Here is a 15,287-nt window from a genome sequence, read left to right as displayed (position 1 = left end):
TAAGCAGCTAGGCTTGAGAAGAAAGGAGAGAGGGTCTGAAAGAGAGGGTAAAAGAGATCGACTTCCTCTTCATCAAGGGTTAAATACCCCTTGTGACATCATCAACCAGTCTCTCCTCAGGACAACAGTTGAGAAGGAAGTAACCTCAGAGACTTCAATTCCTCCCTTACCACTTCATCTCAGGAGGATGCCAACCTTTCCTCTTTTCCTCCTTTCCACCTGGACCTCCATGGTGGCTTGAGCTGACTGACTTTATTACCTAAAGCTAACTGGCTCCCTTGCCCAAGAGAGTTCTAGTTTACAGATAAATAAGGAGCAGGTCTCTACCCTGACTGCAACAAAAGCAAACTCAGTGATATGCCTTTAACTCTGCTGGACCCAACCTAGTTTCATAGCCTTGGGGAGAGACTTTTGTAGTTTTAAAATCAAAACTGTTCTTGGGGGCCAAAGGGGTAACCAATTCAATATCACAATTTAGTATTAATTTTCCACACTAATGAAGTCACAAGTCAAGAACAAGAGTATATTGATCTGTTTAGGAAATAGTGAGTTTTCTATCACTTCATGGGCTCTGAGCTGAAAATGATAATAAACTGAACTGGCCTACTATATGGGGGCCAATAGAGAGAAATGGAGGGGTACATACTGAGGGTGTGCATAGTGCGGGGACTGAGGATGGCCTGCTTTGATTTATTCCTACAGTTCTAATTAGAACTCCTATAAAGTATATTTTGTAAATAACTAAGTGAAATTCAGCTGACAAGAAATCACTAGGAAAAGGATCTTTGTTAAATGATGCAGATATACTTGAATGATTCCTTCATTCCCTCATCTTGTAGCCCTAATGAGAAGTTCTAAAATCTCCATCTTATTACAGTTGTCATCCTTTTTACTCTTTACTTAACAGCGATGGAAAATAAACTGTTCAAATTGGGTGTTCACCTGCCCACCCCATCCATTCCTCCAATAAACACATATAGCCTTTTAGAGATAGACTCTTTATTCAAGACAGATAGTGAAATATCCCTAGTCTCTGTGGAGTAAGTAGCCTCAGCAGAACTCTAAGCCTACTGAAGTAGCAGCTCTTCATTCTAGAACACAATCTTGAGGTGCCCATAGTATCATTCCTTGGAGGAAAGCATAAAGGTCTTAGAGCAAGCAGCTTAGAGTCACTTAATTCAAACACCTCCATTGGTCTAGGTTCTCGCGGCAGAATGTTTTGTGGGCTTTCCTATAAAAGTTAAAAAGAAGACAATGTGGTTAACAGCCCTCACCCAGGCAAAGAATAAGGGAAGAGGAAGCTTGGTGAAGGTGAGAGTGAGGGTGTTTCTATCTTGATGGAGTACTTGGGTAACAGATGGGAAGAGAAAATGGAATGGGGCTAAATGGAGGTCTTCCTAGACTGATCATAAGAGACAACATCTAATCATGACCATGGGGTCATTGACAGGCCAATGATCTACTGACTAAGAGAAGGGAATATTCTGAAGTTATAGAGGACAATTAGATGATGTCTGACACTCAATTTGGGGTTAGGATCAAGGTCTGAGAATGAGCATGGAAAATAAGGGAAGTATTTCTATTCTTATACACATGGAAGAAGTGATGTGAAGGGAAAGCTGGTTCTCAGCTTTCTGTGGAGACTTCATGCCAGAGAATTTGGTAGGTGAGAATAGGATGACTAGATAAGAACTAAAGATCTGGGACTATTATACTATGTTCCTTTTGGATCCCAAGGCTAAGAGATCACTAAGTGAGGGAAATATTTAAGGCAGGTAGGTAATGGATGGAGATGTCTTTTACCAGTAGTCAATTCCTTTGGGTTGCTCTAAGATCTTCTTGGCACACACAATGTCATCATTAATGTCATCATCCAAGAGTTCTGGAATTAGGAAAGAAGATGGGAATTAAAGAGTGTTGCTTAGAAAGATGAGCCTTTTCCAAGTTTCCTCATTGCTGGAAATAGAACCCCCTAGTTGGAATCACTCCCAGCCTAGCAATAGTGCTTTCAAACTTTGAGTTTGATTTCCTATCACTACATAGGAATTATATCCAGTACTCTGGGAATAGAGGATATTCAGGGACCTTTCTTGGGAGAGAACCCAGTGTCAGAAGCTAATGTCACCCAAGAAATGAAATATGCCAGCCCCCAAATCTCTGACCAGCCCATTCTATCTTGAGACCCTAAGAAAAGTAGAGAAAAAGTCAAAGTCCTCAGTTTAGGTTAAAGTTAAGGTTAAGTTAAGATTAATATACACTGTCAATGGTGCAAAAGGAAATACCCTCAAAACAAATCAAACGATATTGAAGATCAGGGGTTAAAAGAGCAATTATAGGGCATGAAATTACTCACTGGAGCAAAGAATGTCACAAGTACTTTTTGCCACATCTTCCTGCTTTTCAGCACACCAACCATTGTTGCTGATCTGGAATATTCCATATTCTGTGTTGCCATTGTTACTGACTTTATTTTGGGTGTTAAAGCCACTGCTATGGAATGTAGTGCAGATTACTAAGAGAAATAAAGTGAGAAAGGTAAAACAGTGACTTCCAGGCTGGGTTAAGATGGGAACCTGAGGTCCCCAAGCTAATTAGGGCTATTCAGTAGGTCTTTCTGGGAAGCCAAAGGACAGCAGAGATCAGAAGATAGGAATGCAGAGAGAGGAGAGAATAGACAGAGAATATGGAAGAATAGAGTAAGAAAAGAGATAAGGAGAGGAGAGATTAATAGGAACATCCATGAGGTAGATACAGAAAATCTAAGTAGAGTTTGGACTTGGTGACCTCTGATATTCCTTCCAAGTGCAAATTTATGATTTGAAAAAAGGAGTGATAAGAAATGGAAAAGTGAAGGAAGTAGGAAACCTCTTGTAAATGAAAATAGGGGTGCAAAAGAAGGAAAGGAAAAGGAACAGTAAAAGGAAGGAAAAAAGAGATGAAGAGGAAGAGTAATTAAAGGTAAACATAGGAGAGGACAAGGAGGAGAGAAAGAAGTTAATGGGGATATTGGTGACAGATTGAAAAGAAACCGTTTGTAGACAAGAGCCAACTACAATTTCAACTACAATTCAAAAAGAGTTAGTGATGGAGAAAGGAAAGAGAAGATGAAATTTTATAATAGGGATACCCGTGATCATTTATATAAGATTCACGATTTGACTAAGGGTTGAATTTGATGGCTAATGAGGTCCCTTTACAACACTTCCATAGTTCAGAGAAAAAAAGAGAGAGGAAGAAAAAAGAAAGGGATAATTAATAACGAAGAAAATAACAGAAAAGAGAGGAGACAAATACTAAAAAGACTGTCATGAATGAAAGGACTGAAGACAGACAAAGGATAGAGAGAACTCACTTTCATTCAAATGGAAGTCTTCATATTTGTCCATGCCATGATTCCTTAGTTCCTGGGTCAGTTCACATTTTGTAAATTCTCTAGCCTGGGTGGCTGAGAGTATGATGCTGAGTAGGAGCAGACACTTCATCTTGGCCACTTCAGGGATCTGGGACAGAGGAACCACTCTGAGCCCCTGACTTTTATCCTGATCTTGTACAATGGGGGAGGTGGGACAGCTCAAGTAATCTTGCAAAAAGGCACTGCCCCCAGGAAGATGATAATTGAGGCACTGATAGATCAACTCTCTTTCCTAATACTTCCCTGTCCCCTTCCTCTCCTCACCCCAATCTCACCCTCACTGGCTCAGTTCTTTACCCTGAGGCATCCTGTTGGCCCTATTCTCAGATCCTTTGTTTTTTGTAGGTTTCTAGGAATCAGAGCCTGCCTACCTTGTTACTGAAGGCAAGAAAGCAGCCCTCTGGGTAGACATGGGTAATCATGGGTAATCAAGGGTGTCAGGGAAAATCACAGCCTGGCCGAGAGTCTCTGAGCAAAGAGCACTCTCTGCAGGGCCCTACAAGTGTTTCTGTCTCACCAAAGCCTCATTTTTGAAACCTCTCTGTTTCATAAGAAGGAGTCTTCACTGAGGACAAGAAAGGAGGCAGAGGAATAGTGGAGATGCAACCAGTCAAATCTCCTGGGCAGAAGGTAGTCATTGGACAAAAGCAAGGTCTAGCCAGCCTGGTCTGATTAATACCTCACTCTGTAATCCAAAAACCTGTCAGTTCTACTTCCATAGTACTGCTCACATCAGCTCTTCACTCACATAGCTAGCTACTACCCTAGTTCAAGATGGTGGTATAGTGGAAAATCTTCAGATCTCCCCTTTACAGACCCCCTTATGCTCTAAGGACTGGCTTTGCAAGGCTGACCCACCCAGAAGCTTGCTTCAAACAGGATGACCAATAGCTCCTCCTTCCCCTGCACCTGTTAGAACTCCAGAACAAAGCAAGTGGTTCCACTTCATAGGAAACTATTACTTCCCATGCTGTGACCTGACAAATCCATGATGGATTGATGTACCATCTGTACCATACTAAGGACTATATAAGTTGTAATCGGTATAGGCTTTAAAAGTATAAAGGCAGGTTTTTGCAAGCATATTAGGGAAAGCCTGTGCTGGAAGTCATGGGCATTCTGAATAGAATGCAAGGGGTAGAGAGGAGAGAGCTAAGCAACAGACATTGCTGTTTTGAGAGGGGTTTGGAGCAGAAGTGCAATTAGTAGTCCCTATTTGACCTGGGATCTTGGAGATAGGTGAAGGTTGTAAAGGCTGAAGATAACATCCTGTAAGACAACTCTGAGTAGGAAAGAGGCCTGTGTTCTGTTGGAGAGTTTGTGAGTATCTTTCCCTACCTGGTTACTTTTGGATCATAGGCTGAGGAGGAGTTGGTTCCTGGTATCCTGAAGACATCTTTAGATCAGCTGTGAGAATCCAAACTCAAGCCCCTCTTCCTCAGGTCCTTAGCCAAGCTGTCACCTGGCCAAAGCCAAGTTGGCTAAGGAACTTACCCTTTTGACTCCATTCCTGGGTAATTAGACATAGTTTCACCTCACCCCCTCTCCTATCCTCTAAAAAACAATTAAACTATTTCCCTGTTTGTTTTCTTTGTACCTTAAAGTTCCCATAGTGTGTGTATTTATTATACTCTGTGTTTATCCCTTATCTAGGTGGAGCAGGGTGACAGTTAGGGCCTAACTGTCACTTCTGTCAATAGTCATTTCCCCTAACAGCTAAACCCAGTTTCCCTAACTTGTTAAGTCCCCACCTATTGTCCATTCCTGTCTCCTACTCACCCTTCTGAACCCACATATAATATTTAAGTTAACTCCCCTGTTTTTCCCCACAAGAAAGTCTACCTGACCCCTTGATGTCTGTCCTTGTATATGTTCTGATGCCTTTACTTGCCCATCATGTTTGTGTTTATAACTCACAGAAACCCATAGAAACCCTGATTGTATATGTACCATGTAACCAATGGAGACTCTTGTATATGTATCATGTAACCTATGGAAACCCTCCCCAATTGGTGGTGTATAAAATACCCAGAGCCCCTTCCCTCTGGGGTCCAGAACTTTGAGGAAAGATCCCATCTGGGTCCACATGCACATGTATAATAATAAATCTCCTTCTTTACTTACTCTAAGAGATTTTTGGTTTCCTCTCGCCTGGCTAAACAGAAAATTCTGTAACAATGGCATCTCTCACCTAGATTATTATACTGACCTCCTTCCAGGATCTCCCCTATGTCATATTTCCTCCACATAGCTCTCAAATTGGTATTTCTAATGACCATGTCACTCTTCTGAGTCTTCAGCGACTCCGCACTGACTTTAAGATAAAATTTTTTTTTTCACCATCTGACTCCAGCCTTCCTTCAAAACTTATGATAAATTGTTCATGTTCGTTCACTCTATAGTCTAAATAAATTGACCTATTGGCTTTTTGAAAAACTCTATATTCCATCTCCCACCTCTGTGTCTGTAAAAACTGCATCCAAAATGTTTTCCCTCCTTACCTCCATCTCCTGGACTCTTGTTTCCTTCAAAGCCTATGTCAGTTGCCAGCTTATACACAGAACCTTCCTTGATTCCCCTAGTAGTTAGTGCATCCCATCAATTACTCTGAATTAACATTGTATATAAGTATATTTCATTATCTAAGTATAATTATATTATCTCCTTAAATCTCAGATTGGGAGGTAATGTGGCAATAGAGATCTGAAATCAGGAAGACCAAAATTATAAATTCACATGTTAATTACTATCTGGATAAACCTGGGCAAGTCACATAACCTGTCAGCCTTAGCTTCTTCATCTATAAAATAGGGATAATAAAACATTTGCCTAATAGGACTGTTGTGAGGATTAAGGTGGATACAATAGAATCTTAGGAAAATAGATATAAATCTCTAAGGAGCTTCAGAGGTTACTTTGTCCAACTCTCTCATTTTATAGATAAGGAAACTTGAGGCTAGAGGATAGTAGGTGACCTGCCCAAGGTCACATGTAGTAAACATCAGAACTATTATATAAAGTGTTGTTTTTTTGTGAGCCTTAAAGTATTATATATGTTAGCTATTATTCTCTAATCTTTTCCCCACAAAATGTAAACACAATACCTTGCAGAAAGATGTTCATTAACAAATACTCATAGAATTAACTAACTAATTAGTTAGCTGAGATTTGGGAAGCAGGATTTCGTAGATTAAAAAACAACCTCTAAGTGAGAAGACCTTAGCATCTGGTTCAATTCTGTGTTTTACCAATTATTATCTGTGACCTTGGGCAAATTTTATTTTTTTAACTTCTCCAAAACTGTTTCTTGTGATAATTAGATTAAGTCTACACTGCCCATGTTCAGATTTAATCACCAAAGGTAAGAACACCTCCAATTTTGGGAGGTCCGTAACCCATGTGTGCTAGAGTGGATGACAAATCAGAATCAACTGACTGCCCCCTAGGCAATCCTAAGAGAAGTGTCTGTTGTGATTGGACACACAAACTAGGAGGGAGGCACAGGAAGTGATGCATAAGTGACCCCTTTAAAAAGAGAGAGTTGAGTGAGTCAAAGAGCCTTCTGCTAGAGAAGGAACTCTTCTAGTTTGTGGAGGAGTGCTGGCTGGGACCCTGAAACCTTGGTGAGACCTGTATATTTGGAATTTTTTTTAATCTTAACAGACCATTCTTAATATCTTCTTGGAATTCCACGTGGTGAGTTTAAAGACTGAATCTTCCTGAACTTCTCTTAAGGAAATTCCCTTTAATAGAGACTCTGTGACTGAAGCCTTTGCTTTATTTGCCTCCAGGCCTCTGGCCCTCTGACTCTCAGTTTGGTAACCCAAGATCTACCTGGATTAACTAGGGGATTATAACAATTTACCTACTGTGTTAGATTCTTATTTCCTTATATCTTCTACCTCTTCTTAATTGTAAATAAACATCCATAAAATCAATTTTGACTTAAGATTATTCTTAATTGAGGATTGATAATTGTTCAATCCTCTGGCAACCAATCTTTAATATATTCAAACCCCAAAACCTTTTTCCCCCCTTACATTCCCTATTTATAAAATGGCTTAATAATACATGTCATATGAAAATAAGCATCTGGAGGACCTCACTAGTCATAGGGAGTCCCTCTTTTACTTGAAATATGGGCTAGCTCTCCTACACCATAGTGGCAAATACCTTTGTTGAGCACACACACATCTCCGTTTCATGCCAAGCCTTATAATCAGACATTAAGCTCAGGAGTTGGGGGCAGCTAGTTGGCTCAGTGGATTGAGAGCCAGGCCTGGAGATGGGAGGTCCTAGGTTCAAATCTAGCCTGAGACAATCCTACTTGTTTGAATCTGGGCAAGTCACTTGGCCCCCATTGCCTAGCCCTTACCTTACCTTACTTTACATAGTATTGATTCCAAGACAGAAGGTAAGGGTTTTTAAAAACCATCAGGAATTGGGATAAGGACAGGAAACACTATTAGAAAAGATGATATTTGAAATGTATCCAGGCTCATCAACATCTAATTATAGGCCCATAAAAACAGCTATGATCTTCCTCCATTTCACTCATCACCCACAATACACCACCAGCTCGTTAGACATTGCTAGAATCAAATCAAAGCCACTCCCTGAAAATTGTCTCAAGATGCCATTCTAATTTGTGGACATCTAGAAATAGAAATAGTGATTCTTACAAACCAACATAGCTTCATCAAGAGGTCATGCTAGACTAGGTTTATTTCTTTTTTTGGTAGGATTACAAATTTTTGGTAGGTCAGAGAAATGTTCTAGACATAGTTTATCTATATGATTACGTAGCAGATACAGGACGAGAGTTAGACAACAAAGTGTTACACAGCAGCTCTCATCTATGTTTCTGATCATGCTAACAGCATTTGGGTACAAGATGGAGATTTGTTGGCTAGACAAAGAAAGTGACTTCAGCACTGATTGAATTCATGAACCCAGGTAGTCATTAATAAATACAATGTCAATTTGAAGAAAAACACTAGGGCCCTTTTCTGTTCAATATTCTACTTAGTTCAATACTCTGCAATACTGTTCAATTCCCTCTTTAGGTTAAACTCAATTTCATGAGGGTGAGAGTAAAGATTAGGCCACAATTTACATGAAAAAGTATCTGAAGGTTTTAGCAGATTGGTTGTACTATGTGTGTCAAAAGCATGTTTATGGTCAATATGAGCAAAAAATGTGATATGGCTACCAAAAAAAGTTAATGCAAACTTAGGCTACATTAAGAGATATATGACTTCATCATATACCTAATCTCAGGGTCTGGTGGCATGCCTTTAATCCCTGCTAATGGGGAAACTGAGGCTAGTAGATTAGTAAATTTAGGACTTCTGAGCTGCGGTAGGGATAATCAAGTGCCTTTATTAAGTCTTTCACCAAAAGGATAAAAGGATGAGGAAGAGGAGGAGAGAGTAAAGAAGGAGGGAAGGACTTGCAGTAGTAACAGCCAAATTTTAATCTGTTGGTCAGATCCTACCTGGAATAATCTATTAAACTTTGCTTAAATTAAATTTAGAAAGGATATTGATAAAATGAAAAGTATCAGAGAAAGAATGATAACAAGGATGGTTAAGAGCCATGCCATATGATAATCTGTTGAAAGAATTGGGTATGTTTAGCCAAAAGAAGGGATGTCTCAAATGGGATACTCTAGTTTGGTCTATTTTTTAAAAGGCCATACCAAAGAGGTATCAACTTCTTCCAGTAAGATCCATAGAGCAGAACTAAGAACAATGGATGGAAGTTACAGGGGGTTAGGTTTAGGGTTGAGGTAAGGAAAGAATTCTAAGAATTAGGATTATCCCACAGCGAAATGGATGGAGTTGTGAATTGACCTAACCATTCTGGAGGACAATTAGGAACTATGTCCAAAGGGCTTTAAAAGACTACCTATCCTTTAAAAGACTACTAGCCATACCACTGCTGGGTTTATACCCCAAAGAGATAATAGGGGAAAAGACTCATACAAAAATATTTATAGCCAAGCTATTTGTGGTGGCAAAAAATTGGAAAATGAAAGAATGCCCTTCGATTGGAGAATGGCCAAACAAATTGTGGTGTATGTTGCTGATGTTTAGCAATTGTGCTAAACAGAATAATGAACTGGAGGAATTCCATGTGAACTGGAATGACTTCCAGGAATTAATGCAGAGTGAGGACAGAGAGAACAGAGAACAGAGCAGAACCAGGAGAACCATATATACAGAGACGGATACACTGTGGGACAATTGAATGTAATGGACTTCTCCACTAGCAGCAATGCAATGATCCAAAGCATTTCTGAGGGACTTATGAGAAAGAATGCTATCCACATCCAGAGAAAGAACTATAGGAGCAGAAACACAGAAGAAAAACAACTACTTAATCATATGGGTCGATGGGGATTTGATTGGGGATGCAGACTCTAAATCAGGGATCAGCAACCTTTTTGGCCGGGAGAGCCATAAACACCACATTTTTAAAAATGTAATTTTGTGAGAGCCGAACAGTGCTCACAGTGCCGCTCCTGTAACAGTGCCTGGAAAAAAATTGACTTTATGGCTCCTGCAGAATGAGCCATATCTGGCCCTCAAAAGAGCCAGATATGGCTCGAGAACCATACATTGCTGACCCCTGCTCTAAATGATCACCCTAGTGTAACTATTAATAATATGGAAATGGGTCTTGATTAATAACACATGTAAAAAAAGGTTTTTTTAGGTTAAAAAAATAACACATGTAAAACCCAGTGGAATTGTGCATTGGCTATGGAAGGGGGAGGGGAGGAGGGGAGGGAAAGAACATGAATCATGTAACCATGGAAATTTTTTTTCTTAATTAATCAATAAAATAAAAATAAATAAAATAAATGAATGAATAAACAAAAATAAATTTTAAATAAAATTTTTTAAAAAGTGAAATGAATCTATAAGGGTAAGTTCCCTTGCACAGAAAGTCTTAAGGAAAAGGCTGAATAAAGACGCAGCTAGGTAACTCAAATAGAGAGCTAAGCTTGGAGAAAGGAGGACCTAGGTTCAAATGTGGCCTCAAATACTTCCTAGCTATGTGTGACTAGGCAAGTCTCTTAACCCCTGATTACCTAGCCACTCTTCTGTATTAGAATTGATACTTTAAAAAAATGAAAGAAAGAGTTGGGGGAGGCTAAATTATAATTTAGGTAAATGGCAGAGGAGATTCTTGTTTAAATACTAGCTAGACTAGATGACCTCTGAGGTGTTTTCCAAGTCAGAGATTCAATGATAATGTCCACATCATAATGCAGTAACAGGAGGACTTTAAAGGAGAAATTCAAAGGAGAGGCCATACTGAGGGAAGAAGTGGGGATGACGAGATAGGAAGCAACAACAGCCAGATGTCAGGTATAGATACTATAGGAGAGAAAGATTTTTTGAATCTTTCTAGCCTGGGAGAGGAGTTTCAAGAAAAGAGAATCCAACAAATACAGTGCCATTATGGCAAAACCATGAGAAGAGTGGCCAGGGAATGGGAGGTAAGGCACATCACCAAGATGGCACTTCCTTCAGAGGAAACTCCTTTCTCTGAATGTCAATGCCCTTGGGGGAAAGCCCTGCTAGATGAATTAATGGAATATTATTCCATTGTAAGAAATGAGGAAAGATGATTTCAGAGAATCTTATGAAATACAAATTGATATTGCGTGAAGTAGCAGAATGAAGAAACAATTTATCCAAAGACAACAAGATGGTAGGGGAAATAACTGAGTTAACTCTTACCAAGATAATGGTAACTGTGTCTACAGAGGACCTATGATGAAGCATGTTACCAGCCTCCTGACATCAAGGTGATAGACACAAATGAAGAGAGATTTTTTTAGGCAAAGATGATTATTTTAATTCATTCTGCTTGACTCTGCTTATTTACTACAAAGTTTTTTTTAACATTTCAAATTTTTAATTAGACAACAATTAGTTATTGCATCAATAGTAACCATGGAAAACATTTTTCTAAAAACAACAATAGCAAATAGATATGACTTTACCTGGATATTCCTCTTAGAGACAGGAAAGGAAACATCCAGTCATGGCTTTCCTGTGCACAACAAAAGCAAAAATCACAACCTTTCTTAAGAGACTAGGTGGGCCAGTAAACAGACCAAATATCTAAATATTTGACATACCACAAATGGGCCAGCATTCTGTTAGACAGTCGCTTTATGTTACATATAAGTTAACTCACTGTAGAAGGAGCATATTGTGAATAAAGAACTAAGCCTAAATTTAGAAAGATCTCCGTTCAAATCCTGATTATGACAATAGCTATGTGACCCCAGGCAACTCACTCTCTGAGCCTTAATTTAAAGAAAATGATACTACAGGGTCATTGTGAGACTTAAATGATTAAATTTTACATACATGTGAAAAGCTTTGAAAACTTCAAAATGCTCATTAATATCCACCAATATTATTTTTACCATATAAGGTTTGTGAGACTTAAATAACATATATAAACAATTTTGCAAACCTTAAACATTATATAAATATCAACAACTATTTGATTTCCACAACAACCATATAAGAACTACTCTTTAAAGAAATTCCTATTTTTTGGATAAGGCAATTGAGCCTCACTTAAATAAAATTATTTGTCTAAGGTTAATAAACTCAGCAGAACCCAGACTTTAAAACTGCTCTTCTAATTCCAAACCCAGTGCTTTTTCTATCATACTTCCCTCTGGGTGGGAAGAAGGTTTTAGTTCTGGTACCAAGAGATTTTAGATTGAGTAAAGGTACTGAATCCTCATTGTGACTAAATAAGAGAACCTTAAAAGGCACCATTCCTCAGGGTTCATTGATTCACTTCTAGGAATAAACCATGTGCTAGACAGGGGCTCTGGAACAAGAGGAGCTTTTACATAAACAAATAGGTCAGACCAACTTGTAGTTAAACTTGTACCTCTGCCCTGGAGGTTGGGGTGGGGGGGTAGATATGGGCTGAAGCTATAGGAACTCCAGGTAAGTAACTAAAGAGTATAAAGGAACAGAACTCAGAATCCCTGAAAATGCTTGTGAAACACATCCCTAGGGAGGCACTTAGGGAAAAGAAAGTAAGTTCTAAAGGAACAATAGAAAACATTGAGAGGAAGATAAAGAGACTTGGAAATGGCTCACAGAAGAATAAATAGTGAATAAAGGACTAGAAGAAGGAACCCTACTAGGAGATACTAGTAGAGATACTATAATCAGGAGCACTATGAAATCTTACTCTCTAAGGAGCAATAGGATAGCTAAGAGCCATATAGGTTGCACAATGTCATGCCTGCAGAGGAGAGGACCTGAGTTGAAATTTGGTTTCAGATACCTTCTAGCTGTATGAATCTGGGAAAATCACTTAACCCTGATTGTCTAGATATTGGCCATTTGTCTCTCTTAGAACTGATAGTAAGACAGAAGGTAAGGTTTTAAAAATTATTAAAAAAAAAAAAAAGAATAACTTCCATAAGGGTTATCCATAGGGGTAATTCCCATAAGGGGGTTAACTAAATGACCTTCTGTGGGAAGCCAATAAGAGAATAGATAAAAATCTGAGACTCCTCTTTTGACCCCTTTTGTGATCCTTGTGATTTCTTGTTGAAAAGTATTGTGGCCTTATTGAAGAGCTTTAGGTTCCTAGCAGGGCAGCATTTAAAAGGTTAACACTCTCCCCCTTTGGCCAGGAATGCAGCTGCCTGGTATATCCAAGGCCAAAACCTTAGCAGGGACAATTCAACCCTGAGAAAAATATTCCCCAACTTGGCTTTCTGATAACAACCTAGTCAAAATTCAGCCTTGGCCTTGGTCTGTGCTGAAGCCAATGAAAGCTTTTGTGTTTTGATATGACGTAATTTATAACTTCTGCGCATCTGCAAAGTTTCGGCGGGGGGGTTCTTTTGTGTGAAATTAGTCTTGAAATATATATAATAAACTCCATGCTCCTGGAGCCAGAGCTAAAAGATGTTCAGTGTCCTTTATTTCCTTATCAACTAAACTGTCCTTATCAGATTATTGGAGATGATAAAGAGATCACAAGAACCTTCAAAGCTCCTTCAAGCTGAATGGTAAAGTATAATATTCCTTTGGAATACCACTGGCATAACTGTTCATTATACCTATGATAATTCTCTCAGAACTTCTCAGATACTCCAGGGAATTATTGAGTTTTTGAAAACTAGAATCTGGATGTTTATGGTGGTCAGAGAAATTTCCAAGAGAGATACAGAAGTGAATATCATACAGTTATTTGTTGGTGGCCACAGAAAGTTAGATAACTACATAAATAACATAGATACATAGCCAAACAGATATGGAAGACATTTATTAAACAGTTAATGTACTAAGGATGCAAATAAAAACAAACACATCACAGTCTCTGGCCTCAAAGAGTTTACCTTCTGAAAAGGGAAGACAACATATAAAGGGGAAATGGAAAGAGGAGTTACTAACAAGGGGATATGATGCGAAAATTGCCAGGGGTGATGTGGAGGCCTATTTCTTATTTTTCTAAATATTTTCCCCTATTTATATGTAATAACAATTTTAACATTCATTTTTTAAAGTTTTGAGTTAAAAATTCTCTCCTTCTTTCCCACCTGCCCACCTCCCACTTCTCTTCCCTCCCTGAGACAGTAAGCAATCTAATATAGACTTCACATGGAAATGCACCTGGAGAAGCTAGGTGGCTCAATGGATTGAGAGCCAGAACTAGAGAAGGGAGGTCCTAGATTTAAATCTGGCCTCAGATACTCCCTAGCTGTGTGACCCTTAAGTCACTTAACCCTCATTGCCTAGCCCTTTCTACTCTTCTGCCTTAGAATCAATATATAGTTTTTTATGGGCTGTTTTTTAAAAAAGGATATGCACAGTTTTAGAGTCCTTTGAGCATAGTTCTAAATTGCCCTCCAGAATAGCAGGATGAAGACCTGTTCCTTGGAAAGATATGGTTAGTTCTTTCACATCAAAAACCAGCAACCCAGTGTGAAATTCATGATTGCAATGAGGGGAAATTGTAGTGGCATATGTTTGTAATGCAGGAAGTATGATGAGGAGATAGCCAGAGCATTTGGATGACAGTTCTCTTCTACCTCTTGGCCATCTTCATGCATTGTTCAATGAACTCTCCGTCCTAACTCAAAAACATCTGCTAAGGGGATGGGAGGGACTTCAGAGATGCTGTTTGGTCATGTAATTGATAGTATTAACTTTGATTTTAGTGGTCATGTTAAAAGCTTTGAGCATGCAATGTATTTTCAATGTTTTCACTCCAATTCTGTAATATCCACATTTTACATTCTAAAATAGTTTGCCTCACTAAAGCATCATTTTGATTTCATAAGAATATGCTTATCATGTTAAGTCTGTTAAGGTTCCTCTAAAATGGAATCAGTCTTATTGTTCCTCTTCACTAGCTAGTGTACAATGCTCTTCTGGTTCTTCTCACTTCACTTTATATCAGTTCATGTAAGTCTTTCCAGATTTTTTCAAAACCATTGTAATGATATTTTGCAAAGCAATATGTAAAGCAAGATGATGGACAGTTACCTGATTAGAATGTGGAATGGACTGAGCCTGGCAGGGGCTGGCTTGTGCCAAATCAGTTGATGCTCAAATATAAAAGGAAGGATTTGAACTGAGACAGGTCTTAATCTGAGATATTTGGGGTAGTGGGAAGTTTGTGGTGGTGGTGAGGGTAGGCCTTAGGTCAACTTGAATTACCAGCAAACTCCACTGACCAATCTTACAGTCCCAGATACCATGATACTGTTATGCTGAGTAACCTGATCCTGATTCATACTCCAAGAAGAAACAACAACATCCTTCAGCAAATGACCTAATTTGGGTGAACCAGTCTGGCACTGCCA

The 15,287-nt window shown here is 38.9% G+C and overlaps 1 protein-coding gene across 1 annotated transcript; it reads right to left on the bottom strand.

Annotated features, from left to right (window-relative positions):
* Nucleotides 1-1,158: 1,158 nt before the first annotated feature.
* On the bottom strand, nucleotides 1,159-4,808 carry LALBA (lactalbumin alpha). The gene is made up of 5 exons (XM_044679267.1): nucleotides 4,759-4,808; nucleotides 3,353-3,594; nucleotides 2,354-2,512; nucleotides 1,804-1,882; nucleotides 1,159-1,231 (listed from the first exon to the last, which is right to left on the bottom strand). The coding sequence occupies exons 1-5, from the start codon at nucleotides 4,806-4,808 to the stop codon at nucleotides 1,174-1,176; spliced, it is 588 nt and encodes a 195-aa protein (XP_044535202.1). The 3' UTR covers nucleotides 1,159-1,173.
* Nucleotides 4,809-15,287: the final 10,479 nt, after the last annotated feature.

Source organism: Gracilinanus agilis, chromosome 5, assembly GCF_016433145.1.
Source record: "Gracilinanus agilis isolate LMUSP501 chromosome 5, AgileGrace, whole genome shotgun sequence".
NCBI lineage: Eukaryota > Metazoa > Chordata > Mammalia > Didelphimorphia > Didelphidae > Gracilinanus > Gracilinanus agilis.
The sequence above is the reverse complement of the archived record's forward strand: the minus strand, read 5'-3'. Positions and strand labels throughout refer to the sequence as shown.

What these genes read in the sequence shown, in the direction of transcription:
- LALBA (XM_044679267.1), bottom strand. Translation starts at nt 4,808, where the DNA reads ATGTCTTCAGGATACCAGGAACCAACTCCTCCTCAGCCTATGATCCAA. An exon ending in AGACTTCCATTTGAATGAAA is followed by an intron (nt 2,513 to 3,352) that starts GTGAGTTCTCTC and finishes TATTTCTCTTAG; the next exon opens with TAATCTGCACTACATTCCAT. An exon ending in TTGTGACATTCTTTGCTCCA is followed by an intron (nt 1,883 to 2,353) that starts GTGAGTAATTTC and finishes TCCTAATTCCAG; the next exon opens with AACTCTTGGATGATGACATT.